The 19,170-nt window shown below is 41.8% G+C and overlaps 1 protein-coding gene across 1 annotated transcript in view; it reads left to right on the top strand.

Moving 5' to 3' along the window:
- The first annotated feature begins 808 nt into the window (after positions 1-808).
- The window catches only part of LOC128692953 (dual serine/threonine and tyrosine protein kinase), a 67,206-nt gene continuing 48,844 nt past the window's right edge, over positions 809-19,170 (top strand). Inside the window, exons 1-2 of the mRNA XM_053782341.2 lie at positions 809-1,021; positions 16,580-16,950. Of these exons, the coding sequence (XP_053638316.2) occupies positions 898-1,021; positions 16,580-16,950 (495 nt within the window). The 5' untranslated portion in view covers positions 809-897. The remainder of the gene's footprint in view (positions 1,022-16,579; positions 16,951-19,170) is intronic.

The following is a 19,170-nucleotide window of genomic DNA, read 5'->3' on the forward strand; positions in this document are numbered from 1 at the left end:
TGAGTGGAACAAACTCCCAAGTACAGTTATAGAGGCCAGAACGTTGTGTAGCTTTAAAAATAGGTTGGATAAATACATGAGTGGATGTGGGTGGGTGTGAGTTAGACCTGATAGCTTGTGCTACCAGGTCGGTTGCCGTGTTCCTCTCTTAAGTCAATGTGACCTGACCTGACTAGGTTGGGTGCATTGGCTTAAGCCGGTAGGAGACTTGGACCTGCCTCGCATGGGCCAGTAGGCCTTCTGCAGTGTTCCTTCGTTCTTATGTTCTTATGTTCTTAACTCTTGAAAACAGCTGGTCAGGGCCCTTTTCAATCTGTCTAGTTGTCGTGTAATGAGCAATTCACACTTCCACACCCGGTCACAACTGTGAATTGCTCATTACACTATAATTTGTTCATGATTGTAGCCATGTATAAACGTAAGTAACCATTCTTACAGTATTCATTACCTTTGTAACTTGTGAGTTCATTACCTTGTACCTAGTTCAGCCATCAAAACTTTGGAGCCCAGTCCCTGGACCCATTACGTACCTCTGTAATCTGTAAATACCTTTGTAACTTGTCATGATTGTGACTAGACCTACCTGGAGTTCATTACCTTTGTAAATTGAGTTCATTACCTTTGTAAATTGTGAATTCATTACCTCTCTAAGGAAATTTACACATGTTAAATTATATGATAATTGCACTTATGTGTATCTGTACCTAAATAAACTTATTTATTGACTTACTAACTTATTTACTGACTGTGTTACTCGAGCATATAAGTGAGTTAGTGGTGTTGTAGTGAGAGTTTTCTACGAGTGTGAAGGTAGTGAGTGGTATTAAGAGGGAGAGTGAGAGAGGTGATCGAGGCTGCTGCAGTGCTCAGTCAGTCAGATGTAAATAAACAGTGAACATGGCTGAGGGACTCGCACTCGAGTTTCAGAGGTTCAATAGGAATTCCAGACACTTGAAAAGATTGCAGAGGGAGACATTGCAGTCGGTGGAAGATGTTGGATTGTCTGGGAACTTGTCAGAAGGTGAGGATGCGTAGTTTTTGAGGTGTAGTTTGGTGGTTCCTCCCGGTGTTCACTACTTGTGGTTAGTGAAACGTGTCATGAATTTAAGACTTAAGTAAGTAAGTTTATTCGGGTATACACAAATACAGTTATGCAGATTATCATACATAGCAGCATATGTGTAGAAAACTTGGGATAACCCCAAAAAGTTAACTGGGGTCTCGCCGATGTTCCCAAGTCGTCGGCCGGTTATAAGTCTGATATATTTTTACTAACACAAAGTTCTTCCATATATAAATTTATTGAAATTAGTATAAGGATGTAATACATTATTGGAATTTACCACTGGTACTGTTGCTTCGCTTTAAGTTTTTGGCGTATCCTAGGTAATTTATACTAATTAAGTTTATCTAGATGCAGGTACACAAATACTGTTACACAAATTGTCATACATAAGTAACATGAGTACATTACCTAGGATAACCAAAAAAAAAAGTCAGAAAAAGTGACTAATTTCCAGTGGGGTCATTGTGTATAATAATTGTACTTTAGTGTACCTGTACCTCAATAAACTTACTTAAAAATGTTTTGTGGATATGAATACATATTTATTTCAGCATGATACATTGTTTATACAGAAATGGGTGACACTAGAGCATGTTGAAAGTCCATTGTTATACAGAGCATTTCTGGAATTTCTGGAAAGCTTAAGCCTAACTTAAGACTACAGTGGCAATAATTCTTATTTGCTTATATATAAGGATATTGAAGGCATATAAACATAAATTTAGGCATTACAAATAGTACAAGCATGCAGACAATCATTTCTTTACTGTTCAATTATAATTACAAGGAATGAGAATAAGAATACTGATAGTTATTAACATATTTGTAGTTGAGTGAATTGTTTAGCATATTTAACACGTTTTTTAATCCATTTAATTGGTGCTAGGATGTAGTGAAAGGATTTTTTTTTACAGTAGCTTTGAGCTGCTGGTGGATAGAGGCTCGGGAGTTTTCAGGTATGGAGTTCCAGATACTGGATAAATACATAGCATCTGTAATGCTCATTTTTGCATGTCATGCTGGTGCCTTTCTTTTGTGCTTAATATTTTATTTCATGTAAACTACGTTTTGTATTTGCAGAAAAGAAGTAAAGTTGTAGTAAAATATATAAACTCAACAAATAAACATTTTTGATTGGATATTTCAATTCAATTTTATCAGAGTTAAAAAGAGAGGCATTTACAACATTGACAAGTGATGAAAAGACCAAAGAACAAGTATGGTGATACTGACAGTATGTTATTTTTATTTTTTTTTTTATTATCACACCGGCCGATTCCCACCAAGGCAGGGTGGCCCGAAAAAGAAAAACTTTCACCATCATTCACTCCATCACTGTCTTGCCAGAAGGGTGCTTTACACTACAGTTTTTAAACTGCAACATTAACACCCCTCCTTCAGAGTGCAGGCACTGTACTTCCCATCTCCAGGACTCAAGTCCGGCCTGCCGGTTTCCCTGAATCCCTTCATAAATGTTACTTTGCTCACACTCCAACAGCACGTCAAGTATTAAAAACCATTTGTCTCCATTCACTCCTATCAAACACGCTCACGCATGCCTGCTGGAAGTCCAAGCCCCTCGCACACAAAACCTCCTTTACCCCCTCCCTCCAACCCTTCCTAGGCCGACCCCTACCCCGCCTTCCTTCCACTACAGACTGATACACTCTTGAAGTCATTCTGTTTCGCTCCATTCTCTCTACATGTCCGAACCACCTCAACAACCCTTCCTCAGCCCTCTGGACAACAGTTTTGGTAATCCCGCACCTCCTCCTAACTTCCAAACTACGAATTCTCTGCATTATATTCACACCACACATTGCCCTCAGACATGACATCTCCACTGCCTCCAGCCTTCTCCTCGCTGCAACATTCATCACCCACGCTTCACACCCATATAAGAGCGTTGGTAAAACTATACTCTCATACATTCCCCTCTTTGCCTCCAAGGACAAAGTTCTTTGTCTCCACAGACTCCTAAGTGCACCACTCACTCTTTTTCCCTCATCAATTCTATGATTCACCTCATCTTTCATAGACCCATCCGCTGACACGTCCACTCCCAAATATCTGAATACGTTCACCTCCTCCATACTCTCTCCCTCCAATCTGATATTCAATCTTTCATCACCTAATCTTTTTGTTATCCTCATAACCTTACTCTTTCCTGTATTCACCTTTAATTTTCTTCTTTTGCACACCCTACCAAATTCATCCACCAATCTCTGCAACTTCTCTTCAGAATCTCCCAAGAGCACAGTGTCATCAGCAAAGAGCAGCTGTGACAACTCCCACTTTGTGTGTGATTCTTTATCTTTTAACTCCACGCCTCTTGCCAAGACCCTCGCATTTACTTCTCTTACAACCCCATCTATAAATATATTAAACAACCACGGTGACATCACACATCCTTGTCTAAGGCCTACTTTTACTGGGAAAAAATTTCCCTCTTTCCTACATACTCTAACTTGAGCCTCACTATCCTCGTAAAAACTCTTCACTGCTTTCAGTAACCTACCTCCTACACCATACACTTGCAACATCTGCCACATTGCCCCCCTATCCACCCTGTCATACGCCTTTTCCAAATCCATAAATGCCACAAAGACCTCTTTAGCCTTATCTAAATACTGTTCACTTATATGTTTCACTGTAAACACCTGGTCCACACACCCCCTACCTTTCCTAAAGCCTCCTTGTTCATCTGCTATCCTATTCTCCGTCTTACTCTTAATTCTTTCAATTATAACTCTACCATACACTTTACCAGTATGTAGAGGGACATTATGCACTGTTCATTAAGGTTAAAAAAAGGCACTTAGCAAAAAGCTTCCTCGTGTGTGTGTCTGTATATGTACAAAAGATGAACACCATTTATATAAACAAGAAAAATAAAGATGCCACCACTCCAGTCTAATGGGCACTTTTCTGATAATAGTTAAGGATTGTGTCCCATTTCATTGGTGTTGAAGAATGAGACACTTGTGCAACATTAGAGAAGCATTATTACAGAAACATTTTGCCAACCAGTGTCGTCTTCAGTCCAATACAGAGAAGAATGGTTGAAGATGACAATGAGTAGTGGTTTCAAGCTGAATAAATTTAGGTTCAGAAAGGATATAGGAAAGCGCTGCTTTGGTAAGAGTTGTGGATGAGTGGAATAAACTCCCGGATACTGCTGTTGAAGCTAAAACCTTGTGTAGTTTTAAGAATAGGTTAGGCAAATACATGAGTGGGTGTGTCATATCTTAAGTGCCCAATAGAGCTAGGCTTAAACAATACAAAAGTAAAGTAAGTATACAGTACGTACATACATTACTTGTCTTAAAATATTTTTGTCCGTATCTTATAGTAAGTGGTGAATGTAAATTTGAAAAATGAAAATATTTATTGTAGGAAGGATGAAGGAGATGGCACATTTTCATCTGATCTATGAAACCAGCCTCTGCTAGCTTTGAAGTTATCTTCAGCAGCTTCCTTGCATCATGCAGCCTTCATGGAACTGAAGAGACTTAGGGCTTTGCCCTGGATGATGCCTTGGCTTAAAGGCATGTTGTGACTGGTTTGATCTTCAGTCCACACCAGTAAAAGTTTTTCCATGTCAGCAATAAGGCCATCATGTTTTCTTATAACTTTAGTGTTCACACTTTCTCCTTAGAGTTCTCAGTTGTACTAAATGTTTGGCAAGCCAAACCTAGATTATGTCTTATCTCAGCCATAGACATAACTTGCTCACAGAGTAATATCCTTTCTAACTTGGCACTTAAAGTAAGAAGCTAACGACTCCTCTTTTTACCACAACTACCCTTAAATGCCAAATATTATATAATATACGTAGTAGGATTGTATGGTCCAGTGGTTTAGAGCATCTGTGAATTTTCGCTTGCCGTGAGGTGGGCTAAAACAACACGAGTCTGATTCTCTCTCCGACTAGCCACAGTGTTGTTATTGATACATAGTAACTTTAAAACTTAGGAAAATTGCAGGATACAGAGGGACACAGCATCCACAAATGCCGGATGCCATTCCCTGACTCGGCTGTTGAGTGTGTCAGGACAAAAACTGATGAAAGTGGAACAAACGCTGAACACAATGAATAATCTATATACACCTACCATCCGACTTACGACCCAGTTCAGTTCTGAGAAACCGGTCGTAAGTCGAAATGGTCGTAAGTCGAACTTTACTGCTGAATATCAACAAAACATTTTTGTAATGACTTTATTTTATTGTTTTATTTTGGTATTTCATGTTTTACTTTACTTTTTATGTTGTTAGTACTGTATTTTATACTGTAAGGTTTAGGATAAACACTGTGTACAACACAAATACAGTGGACCCCTGCTTTACGATCAGCTCCCAATACGACCAATTATGTAAGTGTATTTATGTAAGTGCGTTTGTACGTGTATGTTTGGGGGTCTGAAATGAACTAATTCACAATATTCCTTATGGGAACAAATTCGTTCAGTAATGGCACCTGAACATACATACTTTTGGAATGAAATAATATCGTAAACCGGGGGTCCACTGTAGTTGTTTATTTCCCAGAAATTTGGCATAAAAAACACGGTCGTAAGTCGAGTGGTCGTAAGTCGAGCAGGTTGTAAGTCGGTTGGTAGGTGTAATTGAAAACTGCTGAATTAGCAGAATGTTGAAAAGTTTAATGCCGTACAGTGGTGACCTTCTGTGTTTTGGATAAATCAGAAAGAAGCTTTATTTTCATAAGTAAATTTAATAATGTAACCCAGTCACACCTAACCTAGCCCAGCCGTAAAATTGTCAGGTAGGTTAGGTTGGGTAATATTAGATTAGGTTATATAAACAACATGCTTAATACTGGAATTTACATAATAAAAACTCCTGGGAATAAAGTAAACATTGATCTTATTCTAGATCAGTCTCAGGCACATGGTTCTCAAATAAATACATTAAAGAAAAGCCCTCAGGACCCCATAAACTGTACTAAAAATTCTTAAAGTATTCAAATATGAACTTAGAAAATGTTTATTAAACAGTTATAAGTACAGTGGAACCCCAGTGTTTAACTTAATTGGTTCCTAGGTGGTGGTCAAACTATGAAAAGTTTGATGACCGAAGCAGTATTTCCCAGGCTTTCATTATCAGCCTCACACACTAGATGATGTTGAACTGACTCTTCCAAAAGTCACTTGAGAGTTAGGTCAGTGTCAGAGGTCACTTTAACCCGTAAACGGTCCAAGCAGATCTACGTTCACATGTGTAGTGCTACAAAAGTAGATCTACGTTTTTTTTACATATTTTCAAATATAACAAAACAAAAAGTAGATCAAAGTTTTTTTACACATTTTCAAGTGTAAAAAAACAAAAAGATCTACTTTTTTTACATACTTTCAAATGTTGAAAAAACGTATATGTACGTTTGGACCGTTTACGGGTTAAAGCACTTTTGAAACAGGGCTTTCCTGTAAAGTTTGTAGAACTGAATTTTAAAAAGTCATTGCATTCTGAGTTCAGAAAAATGTTCAGAGACAGGTCATTTTTTTTTTTTTTTAACAAAATTGGTTGAACTCCGGTTTGTTCGAGGTACATTGTAGTTGAAGACTGGGGTTCCACTGTAGATATCGTGTGTGTTACAGTTTTGTTAAATGAGAGAAGGTCCTTTGGTTAAAATTTCTGCCCCTTCAGTCTGACCTTGATAGTAAGAAAATTGCAGGTATTTGAAGGAATAAGAGCAGATGATAGCACCTTAAGTTCACTGGCTTAAAGCAAAATTTTGAGTTGGACATCAGGAAGTTTCAGGATGATTTGAGTAGGCTTCTGTTGTGGTCAGGAAAATAACAGCTTCAGTTTAATGTGGACAAGACCTTCACAGATGTGGACCATTAGGCCAACCACAGCAGCCAGTCCCCAAACTTAAGCCATAATCATAATCTTTATTTCAGCATGATACAATGTTTGTATAGAGATGGGTGACATTTAGGTGTGCACATAGAAAGCCCATTGTTATGTAGAGCATTTTGGGCATGAGGATAGCAATGTTTTAAGGATCTGCAATATGTTCCACATTTCTGGATGTAAGCCTCTTGTTCATTTCATTAGTGGCAATTAAGTATACATAAATACTGCATTGGTTTATTTATATTATGCTGTCAAAGAATGACATGTTTCAGGCAGAAATCTGTGAATTCTATTTCATGCAAAAATACAGGTTGATTGCTGTTTTCCACACTTCTTATGTTCTTAGCGTTTGCTCTTATCTAATATCATGCCCAGTGTGCAAAAAATTCAAATGCAGTATGTAACATACTGGTACATACTTGCAGTTTCATTCAAAGTGTACAGTTTGACCTTGGTAACAATGACCTACTTAGTCTAAAAACTATCTTTAAATAGCTTTAAAAACGCTCTCTTAAACTTGACGTAACAATTACACGATGACTGTACAAACACTGTGCAGTGACAAAATCTAACTTCCATAGAAATGGTATCTTATATTACTCGCCTGTTTATTACTTAACCCCCATTGTAGTCTATTGTAACCCCCAGGGAAATTTAAACTTCATTATATGTACTGAAAATCTTAAGTTTCATGTTTAATATTAGCGTTATGGTAAGTAGTTTTTAAGATATTATTTCTCGTACAATTTCTGATACTGTTTGCATACAAGGAGCTCTACCTTGGAACATGTAATTACACTATTGAATTACCATACTTATCCAGTTCCTTATAATATTTAGGTACTTTCTCAAGAAATGAACATTTGATTTTGAGTAAAATAATAGTTATTAAATTTTGCCAGTTTACTGGAACTAAAATTGTTATTGCATTAAAATGCTTGGTTTAAAAAAAATGTTTTGGTTATTGTAAACACAATGAACTGTTGTATATGTTTCCATAAGACATCTGCTGTCCCTGTCCCTGTTCACCCATCAGTTTAAAATGGGTACCTGGGTGTTAGTCGACTGGTGTGGATCGCATCCTGGGGCAAAACTGACCTAATTTGCCTGAAATGCTCAGCATAACAAGGGACTTTCTGTATAGTAGTATGTCATTGGTGTCAGCTAGGCCTGTATACCTTGTACATGTAGCAATTATTATTATTATTATTATTATTATTATTATTATTATTATTATTGCAGTATTATTATAAGATGTGTATATTGAATCTGGGAGCCAAAACTTATTACTGTTATTCTACCAGATATTAGGTGAAATTTTTAAGACAATAGCCTCATTTTAAATTAAAATGCGAAGGCCCTATGAAATATTATAAAAACAGTGTGTCCATATAGCTTTTTTGCATATTTATGATGGCTTTCTGTTGACCTAATGAATATAATATGCATAATCTCAGGACTTCACCTAGCATGGCAGCACCTGCAAGGGGAGGATAGGCTCTGACGTGCAGACCTGAAACTTGCACATGATGATGATGGCATTCATGTCAATCATTACCTGAGTTTGTGTTGACAGCCAACGTAAAAAGGAAATTAATATGGTAATTGCCAGAGAACCGAAACTACTATTTTTTTCATTTTTGGTGGCAGTTTTAAGCATGCGCGTGCACACACACACACACACACACACACACACACACACACACACACACACACACACACACACACACACACACACACACACACACACACACACACACACACACACACACACACACACACAGTAACAGAGTATAGAGCCCTTCATCTACAATTTTGTGATCTCACACTCACTCACACACACACACACACACACACACACACACACACACACACACACACACACACACACACACACACACACACACACACACACACACACACAGGAACTGAGTATCGACCCCTGCATCTACAATTAGGTGAGCACACACACACACACACACACACACACACACACACACACACACAAGTTTGTGAGTGTCACTGACATGTATGATATGCAAAGTCATGGAGAAGATTATCAGAAGAGTGGTGGAACACCTAGAAAGAAATGAGCTTAACAGCCAACACAGTTTCAGGGACAGGAAATCCTGTGTCACAAACCTACTGGAGTTCTATGACAGGGTGACAGCAGTAAGACAAGAGAGAGAGAGGGGTGGGTAGATTGCATTTTCTTGGACTGTAAGAAGGTGTTTGACACAGTTCCACACAAGAGATTAGTGCAAAAACTGGAGGACCAGGTAGAGATAACAGGGAAGACACTACAACGGATCAGGGAATACCTGCCAGGAAGACAGCAGCAAGTCATGGTATGAGGCCAGGTGTCAAGAGTGGGCACCTGTGACGAGTGGGGTTCCACAGGGGTCAGTCCTAGGACCGGTGCTGTTTCTGGTATTTGTGAACGACATGACAGGAGGAGTAGACTCCGAAGTGTCCCTTTTTGCATATGATGTGAAGTTGATGAGGAGAATTCAATCGGACGAGGATCAGGCAGATCTACAAAGGGATCTGGACAGGCTGCAGGTCTGGTCCAGCAATTGGCTCCTGGAGTTCAACCCCACCAAGTGCAAAGTCTTGAAGATTAGGGAAGGGCAAAGAAGACTGCAGACGGAATACAGTCTAGGGAGCCAGACTACAAACCTCACTCAAGAAAAAAAGATCTTGGGGGTGAGTATAACATCAGGCACATCTGAGGTGCACATCAACCAAATAACTGCTGCAGCATATGGGCACCTAGCAAACCTAAGAACAGCATTCCACCATCTTAATAAGGAATCATTCAGGACCCTGTTCACGTGTACAGTAGGCCCATATTGGAGTATACGGCACCAGTTTGGAACCCACATTTAGCCAGGCACGTAAAGAAACTAGAGAAAGTGCAAAGGTTTGCAACAAGACTAGTCCCAGCGCTGAGGGGTAGCTATGTCCTACGAGGAGAGGTTAAGGGAAATCGACCTGATGACACTGGAAGACAAGAGAGATAGGGGAGACATGATAAATGACATAAAAAAATACCGAGAGGAATTGACAAGGTGGACAGAGACAGAATGTACCAGTGATGGGACTCAGTTGGAAGTTGACACAGATGAATCACAGGGATGTTAGGAAATATTTCTTCAGTCAGAGTAGTCAGGAAGTGGAAGTTTGGGAAGCGATGTAGTGGAGGCAGGATTTATTCATAGCTTTAAGCAGAGGTATGATAAAGCTTATGGTGCGGGAAGAGTGACCCAGTAGCGGCCAGTGAAAAGGCGGGGCCAGGAGCTATGACTCGACCCCGGCAACCACAGCAAGGTGAGTATACACACAGACAGACAGGGATGGAGGGATACCGTAAGTTTGAAAGGAAGGTGGAGTGGATAAAAGAAACGGATGTTGTTTGAGAGCTATGACGATAGAAAAAAAAATGAGTAGATACGAGTGATGATGTCAGAGAGGTGTAGATTTCAAGACTGCAGCAGAGGTATATAGTTTCTTGGTGGTCCTCAAGGTATACCATAGGGTAGATGCAGGTGATAACATGATACTATGAATGAATGTGCCAGCGAAATACAGCATAAGGAAAGAAAGTCATAGAAAAGTGGAGTCCAATAAGTTTGTGACATGGAAGCCAAAAGGAGACTGATCAGAGTATAATGGTTAGGTAAGATTCGTCAGGAAACAGGACAAGTCTTTCCTGCCGCGGGTCTTGGTCATATGATGACCCGCCGTTGAAGCATTTGGTCATCTGACAGAGGCCTTCCGCTGGCTTACCTGTCCACTCCTTTAAAAATTGTGGTCAGTTATAACCATCTGTTTTTGTATAATGTTGCTAGCCCCCTTTTAATGTTGTAAAGCATGCTTGTCAGTTGTTGCGGCCAGGGGGCAGGATGTCGCAGAAATGTGTCTGAATATTGTGTCTGAATAGTGTGAATATTTTGGGGATAAGGAATGAAGAAATTTGCAGATGGTGTAAGGTATAAAGATTGTGATTCAAAGAGCTGAAGAAGGGTTGGTATGGTCTAGTAGAAATGTTTAAAGCATGTTAGGTTTATTAGGAGTGTGCATAAATCTAATTGCAAAGGAAATTGAAGGTGTAGAGGACATCTTAAGGAAGGGTTAAAAAGAGGGTGTGAAGGTTTTGAGAGGTCGTGAGCATATTAGTTTGGAATGAGTAGAAGCAAGTGGTTTTTAGAATTTGCTGAGCTGTTGGAGTGTGAGAATGGTAACATAATGTGTACATTTCAAAAAGTTTATCCAGCAGCTTGAGAGGTAAGCATTGTTCCTAAGATGCAATGGCATTACCTCTCTCTATCGTCACATTGAGTTGCTGGAACAAAAATCTGGCTGCTCTGGAGACCGTGGTTTTCCTTTCAAGTTTCTCACTGAACTTAGACGAATCTATAACCATCCGAGGCCCCTGTATATGATGCTCTGGATCTTCCTGAAGATTCCAGTGCCATTTTAGTTTCATTGTGTAAGACATTGTAGCTCATACTTATTGAATCCTTCACTTCGACTTAGTATCTGACCAGACTAGCATAGGCCTCTATCTGGATGTTTTTTGGCAGTCGTTGGGTGCACATAACTGGGGTTCCCATTGTGATGAGCAGTGGCTGTGGCAAAACCTCATGATAGATACCACTGACCTATTTGTTTTTGTATTTTCACTCTGATTTATGGAAAATGAGGCCATTGAAACAAATAAGTTAACACAGTCACAGTTGCCTCTGTTATTAAAACATATTTGTCTTGGATAAATATTAATTCATGGTGGTGGTGTTCTTGTATCTTGTAGCTGTGCTAGATCACTGGCGTCTCTTTTCCAGGAAAATATGGCTCCAGTATTGCCAACTATAACTTGTTCCTCCTCGTGAATATGCAACATCATACAAGTTCTCAGAAAGCAGATGAATAAGGTTAGATGATATAGAAGTGAATGACAATGGGACCTTAACAAGGTAAGAGACCTAACCTGAGCTTCAGGGTATGGATGTAAGTGAGAACAGTGATGATGGACGTGTATTGTGGGAATGATGCAGATAGCAGAGCCAGGGAAGTGACACATTGATTGCTGGGTTACGAGTGTGAAGTTGTTTCCGTCACAACTACCATCCCTCTCATCACCGCAACCCCCCCCCCCTTACTGCTGCCTCCACAACCACCCCCCTTACTGCTGCCTCCACAACCACCCTCCTTACTGCTGCCTCCACAACCACCCCCCTTACTGCTGCCTCCACAACCACCCCCCTTACTGCTGCCGTCACAACCACCCCTCTGACTGCTACCATCACAACCACCACTTATTACTGCCGTCACAACCCCCCCCTTACTACTGCCGTCACAAGCACCCCCTTACTGCTGCCTCCACAACCCCCCCCCATACTTCTGCTGCCACACCACCTCCCCTTAATGCTGCCGCCACAACCACACTTCCCTCTCTGATTCTGGACTACCACGGCTTACTCACCTTAGCCTGAGTAAGAACCGAGCATCCCTCTTCCTTCATTTGGTTAATGTAACGAAAGATTTTTCTCCATTTGTTGAATTTTTGCTCTGAGAGAAGATGGGAGGGGGTCATTATTGCTCTTCTCGCGCTCCCGTTGCATTGTTGGTGTCCCTGTTTGCGGGCGACGTGAAGCTACTGCAGAGAATTCAAGCGGGCGGGGAAAGGTAGGACTACAAAGGGATCTGGACAGGCTGCAAACCTGGTCCGACAAATGGCTCCAAATAGCTCCTTGAGGTTAGCACCACTCAGTGCCAAGTCATGAAGATTGGGGAAGGTCAGAGGCCGCAGACGGAGTACATGTTACGGGGTCAAAGACTGCAAGCCTCACTCAAGGAAAAGGATCTTGGGGTGAGTATAATAGCAAGCACATCTGAGGCCCACAACCAAATAACTCCTGCGGCATAAGGGAGCCTGACATACCTAAGAATAGCGTTTCGACACCTAAGTAAGGAATCATTCAAGACACTATATATATATACCGCCCACGTCAAGCCCTAGCAGCACTAGTATGGAATCCACCACACCTGGTCAAGCACGTAAAGAAATTAGAGAAGGTGCAAAGGGTTGCAACAAGACTAGTCTCGGAGCTAAGGGATATGTTCTACGAGGAGAGGTTAAGGTAACCCAGCCTGACGAGCAGTGGAGGATAGGAGGGATAAGGGGAACATGATAACGATATATAAAATACTGAGAGGAATTGGCAAGGTGGACGGACTGTGAGATGGGACACAGCAACAAGGGGTCACAACTGGAAGTTGAAGACTCAGATGAGTCACAGAAATGTTAGAAAGTAGTTCTTTAGTCAGAGTTGTCAGGAAGTGGAACAATCTGGGGAGTGATGTAGTGAAGGCAGGATCCATATATAGCTTTAAGAAGAGGTACGATACAGCTCTTGGAGCAGGGTGAGAGTGGACGAGAGAGAGGAGGCGGGGCCAGGAGCTGTGACTCGTCCCTTCCAACCATGAATAGGTGAGCGCGCACGCACACAATACACCACACACACACAATCAATACACCACACACACGCAATCAAATCAACACCCTGCCCCCTTTCCCTATTATATCAAGCATCTTCCCTGCCACGCTCACCAATCAACGTTACTGAGCCGTCAATGCAGCTAACATTGTTAGGGCCATCCTATGTTCCTTTCCCAACACTTGCGTGATTACCAACCGACATTTGCCGCTATCGGTTGTCACTGTGTACTCGCCTATGTATGGATGTTGGAGTCGAGACCTAACTCCTGGTACCGCCTCAGCTTGGCCCATTTTAACGTATCCGAGCGATCAAGGATCCCAATGGAAATAAATCACTTTGACTTTCTGGGGTTATCCTAGGTAATTTACATAATGTATGATATTTGTACTTACAATAGTGTGCATATTAAATTGGGACTGATGAAACAAGACATTTATTTGGAAAATTAATGTTTACTTGAAAAATGCACGGCAAAGATATGACATAATTGATTTACAAGAGGTGACTACCCTTTGCTTTATATATCTTTATTTACTACAAGTACTTGTACATGATATACAAGCCCACCTGACATCTCTGACATGCTACTATATGGAAAGCAGCTTGTTATGCTGAGCATTTCGGGCAAATTAGGTCAGTTTTGTCCCATGATGCGACCCACACCAGTCGACTAACACCCAGGTACCCATTTTACTGATGGGTGAACAGGGACAGGGACAGCAGGTGTCTTATGGAAACACGTCCCTAATATTTTCCAGTCGTACCGGAGGAGATTCGAACCCCGGATCTCAGTGTGTGAGATGAGTGCACTAGCGATCGATTCTATGCCACAGCGTGTAGCTTTGGCATATAATCAAACAATGTTGAACACATTTTGGCAAGTTCTTCATCGTGGTACCAGGTCCTAATAAGAGTATCAGTTAGCTTCTCCATAGCTGAACAGTCCTGTTTTGCGACCCTGCTTTTGGTTATTGCCCATAAATTCTCATTTGGGTTGAAGTCAGGAGAGTTTCCAGGCCATTTTAGAACGCTTAGGACACACTACGAAGAATGTCAACATTTTTCTGAAAGTGTCATGGAGCCAGGTCCTGCTGGAAAATTCTTTCTCGAAGAAAGTCTATCCACAATGGGAGCTGTATAACCCTTGTGGTTTATCGCTTCTTTTTTTATTATAATAATATCCACAATGGGAAGGAAATGAGTTGCCAGGATTGCCTTGTATTTGTCAGTGCCCATCGTTCTCTCAACAGTAACGAGCAGTCCAGGGCCTTTAGCAGTAAAACTACCCCAAAACATCTTAGGTGGGTGTTTTGACGCTTGTTGAATGTGTCCAATCCGAAGAGGTTTGCTTTTGTTCCGTCTCACTACCACTGATGAGTACCCATGTAGTTCAGAATGCGCCAATTCTGAAAATATAACTTTTCTCTATTTATCTATCGTCCATCCCTTATGATAAGAGTACCCACCGCAGCCGTTTTTTCTTCATAGCAGCAGCCAGGAATTTTCTTTACCGGCTTTCTGGCAGTTCTGTCAAGTTCAAAGAGTCAAATTTCTCTGTAGATCTTTGCTGGTTTTCTTAATATCCTTCATACTATTTCTTACGATAACCTTGTCATTGTGAAGTGTTGTCTTGCATTTCCTTCCGCATCTTCCTCGACAGAGCGCTCTACAATCATCAGTGTCATCAGCTCTCTTCAGAATCCGATCAGCAGTTGACTTTGCTAAGTTCAGATTTTCGGCAATCTATCTGACACTCAAATTAGCATGTTTCCTAAGAGCTGCAATACATGCATGCTTCCTAGGTGTAACATCCATCATGAATTTCAGCAGTAATCATGAACTGAAGGGGAGAATTTGGAAAAAATACATTATCACTCAGAGCATGCTTGCACGAATAGTCGACGTACAAAACAACAGCTGTTGTTGCACTGACGAGAGTCACAGGGTAGCACCACAGTTGGATGGTTGCCAGAAATCGGTAGCAAACTCTTCTGAAAAGAGAACCCAAACTACATTAAGCCAGAGACTAAGAGCAAAATTTACTCCTGTCCCAATTTGCACACTACTGTATGTGTACCTGTGCCTAAATAAACTAAGTATCATTTACCACTTCCGGTTACCACTGTTAAGGTGTACATTAAAAACATTACTCCGTCAAACAAATTTTTAGTATTTTCGAGGTTTGACATATCTTAGTGTGTGCTATCTTACACACAAAGCGAAGTCTAGCCGACGTGGTGATGCTGTGTTCTTCAGAAATCATTACTATCTCCTGGGACGGGTCCTAGTCACATGATGACCCATTTAGTGATCTAAGAATCCGCCGGCCTTCCCCAACTAGGTCATTAACCCCCCCCCCCTCATTTAAAAAGAACAGGATCACTACGTAGTATATTTCTAAGAGGGTTCAGGTACTGATGTGTTACAAGAACTGTATTTCTAAGATGGTTTTGGTACTAATGTTACAAGAACTGTTACTACTAAGCTGTAAGAATATTTGTCACAGGGAAGAGGTACATTATAGACCTTTAATAATATAATTATTAATTTTATCTTTGTTAAACCTCTGCAAGGTATCCTCCCCATCCTTGAATCAAACCTGTATAGATCATGTTCCCCAGGCACTTTATGAACTGATGTGATGTAATGGTTTAGAAAACCGACAAGTTGAAGAATGAGAGACTTGTGCAACATTTGGAAATCTTTGAGGAAACGTCTTGGCAGCCAGTGGCTTCTTCAGTCCAATACAGAGAGAACGGTTAAAGCTGAGGAAATGAGGTTACCTGGAGGTTATTCCGGGGATCAACGCCCCCGCGGCCCGGTCCATGACCAGGCCTCCCGATGGATCAGGGCCTGATCAACTAGGCTGTTACTGCTGGATACAATGTGTTCAGTCTCTCAATCTTGAGAAAATTACATTTTCTCAAGATTGAGGGACTGACTACCTCATTCTACTCCTCGGTATTGGACTGAAGAAGCCACTGGCTGGCGAAATGTTTCCTCAATAAAGATTTCCAACTCTTGCACAAGTGTCTGAATTCTTCAACTTCATGAACTCGACTCGTCCCCATGACAGTAATACTTGTGTGTGGTTATTCCAGGATTTTAATTAATTTTGTTGATGTTTCAGAACAAATTTCTGAGATACGGTTAAGCGAGGTTGAATTGAGTGAACTGCGTCAGGTGCTGGACGTGCCTGTGAGCGTGGTGGTAGGTGGGCAGGACGCTTACAGCAAGGTGGTGGTGGTGACCCGCCTGCTAGCTGAGCAGGTGCTACCCATCGTTCCTCCTACACACCAACACCACCATCACCAACACCACCAACCCTGGAGACCCATCACACTCAAGTACTCGCAAACCCGCACCGTCTCCCTCGCCCTGCCCGACCACAAGTCCTCTGTGGCCGGTGGGTACGAGTTGGTTCACTCCCTCCATGCCCACTCACGTCCTTGGGGCACCGTGCCCAGGGCAGACGTGGAACTGGACCAGCGAGCCTTACAGGTGAGGCAGCACCACATGTCAGTGATGGTCTATTAATCCAAGACATGTTTCCTTTCACTTTGTAATAAAGTTGGTAGAATTACCGACAATATGTAAAGTAAAAGGACACAAGTGCAACTAATGTGACATTTTATTGTGGCAACGTTTCGCTCTCCAGGAGCTTTTTCAATGACTTGATAAAGCTCCTGGAGAGCGAAACGTTGCCACAATAAAATGTCACATTAGTTGCACTTGTGTCCTTTTCCTTTCACTTTCTTGGATCAAACCTGCTTAACCTCCCTTCCATAGACACCGAGTGATTCCTACACATTTAGTATTTGGTTTAGACACACGTGAGCAAACACTAAGACATTAGAAAACGTCTTGATCCGGGGATCTTGATCACTTCTAACACAGAGGTTAAAAATGACAGTATATGTAGGCGGAGAGTGAGGTACAAGTGACGCATGGTCACCACATGTCATTCGCACCTCACTCTCTGCTTTTATATACATGTACTGTCTTTTTAACTTCTGTATGGGAGTAGATCAGTCACGAGATACACACATGGAAGCACATGGCTTTTTTTTTTTTTCAAAAGGAAGAGGTCACGATGTACCAAGGACTCGACCGTGGACTCGGATTTGGAAATGTGGGGCGCAGTTTTGGCGATGAAGCTGGGAGACCACTCCCTGAACTCTTGGGACAGCGAAGCAAGCGAGACCAGCTGGGCCAATGAGATAGGAATGGATGAAGAAACGCTCATGCCAGCCCCAGATACTGGATGGAGAAGGTTGGCAGGTAGCAGGAGCCCCGAAGTCCCAGAGGGGAGACACTGTTTCCTTGCCTCAGATCGGGTAAGCCAAGCCATCTTCATTTAATAAATTCAGGTTGATAAGCAAAGAACACCAAGACACTCCGCATTCTGCTATAATTCACCTAGAGAAGAAATATAGCCTGAAGTTATCGGTGTCCCCAAATCTGAAAAGGGAGTTTATTATCACTGAAAGTCCTGTGAGGTACTTCAGAATCACCACCTGTTCTAGCAGAGCTAAAATCCATAGGGCTGGTAACAAAAAGCGTACTAATGCGCTATCAACTAGACATGCCTCTCGATACAATCCATAGTAACAGAAACATCCTGAAAGTTGAACAGCTCCGAGCCAAGAAAGACGGTAATGTACCTACGAGGCAGGTCTTGATCCAACATCGAGGACCTCTCAACTCGTCTGGATCTCGGCTGTTGGGGAAATTACCGGATTAGGACGTACAATCCAGAATCTTTAAGGTGCTCCAGGTGACAGAGGCGCAACCACCTCAGCTCCCTATGTCAGTTTAAGGAAATATGCGGCATCTGTAGCGAGTCTTGCCCAACCAAGGACTTCTTGAGTAAACTGAAGAGAGGTGAAGCTACGGAACTTCGATGTCCGAACTGCGGCAAGAGTATCATACTTGGAACCTGTACTGCCAGGAGAGGCTCCGCTGGGTCAAGGCGGCATGGAAAATTCCGGTTGTCCAGCCTAAAGCATCAAACAGAACCCTCACCACTGAGCAGCAGCCTCGTCCAGAGGAGGCTACAGTAACATGGAATCCAGGGTCACTTCCCCAGCCACAGCAATGAAGGAAGCCGAGGAAACACCAAGGACGGAGTTGTGCTCTTGCTCAGCCAGCTTCTGATAATTCTGCTCAATTCCCCATGAGCTTGGCATGAGGCCAACAGGTCTCATGCTGCAGGAACACACTACAGCCAATGCGTCAACCCTAACACCACAACAGTCACCGGTGAGGAGCATTGTAGCCCAAGAAAGCAGACCAGGACATCCTACATTACCCCTGAGCCATCTTATATTGTAGACGATCATGTGCTTCACCTATATCATATGCGACCTGATAGACTGAAGAAAGCAGAGGTCAAGACCTTCGTGAACATATGCATGATGGACAAAGAGTCCATGCGTTTATTTTCAAATATTCCCAACCACCCAACACAGGGCCCAGAGACAGTGATGGCCTCAGCCCACTGTAACATATAAAATGTTTTTCAATAGAACTCACAGGGACTACAGAAAGACTGCGGCCACAGAACTGCTGAATTAGATCGACATCCTCAGACAGTGTCCTGTGTCCTGAGACAGGAACTGTCAGGACACAGTTCCTGATGAATCAGTCAGTCACCTCTGTATGTTAGAAGTGATCAAAGTCCCAGGACTGAAGAGTTTTCTAATAAATATTCCCTAGTGT

The sequence above is a fragment of the Cherax quadricarinatus genome, chromosome 38, assembly GCF_038502225.1.
Source record: "Cherax quadricarinatus isolate ZL_2023a chromosome 38, ASM3850222v1, whole genome shotgun sequence".
In the NCBI taxonomy this organism is placed as follows: Eukaryota; Metazoa; Arthropoda; class Malacostraca; order Decapoda; family Parastacidae; genus Cherax; species Cherax quadricarinatus.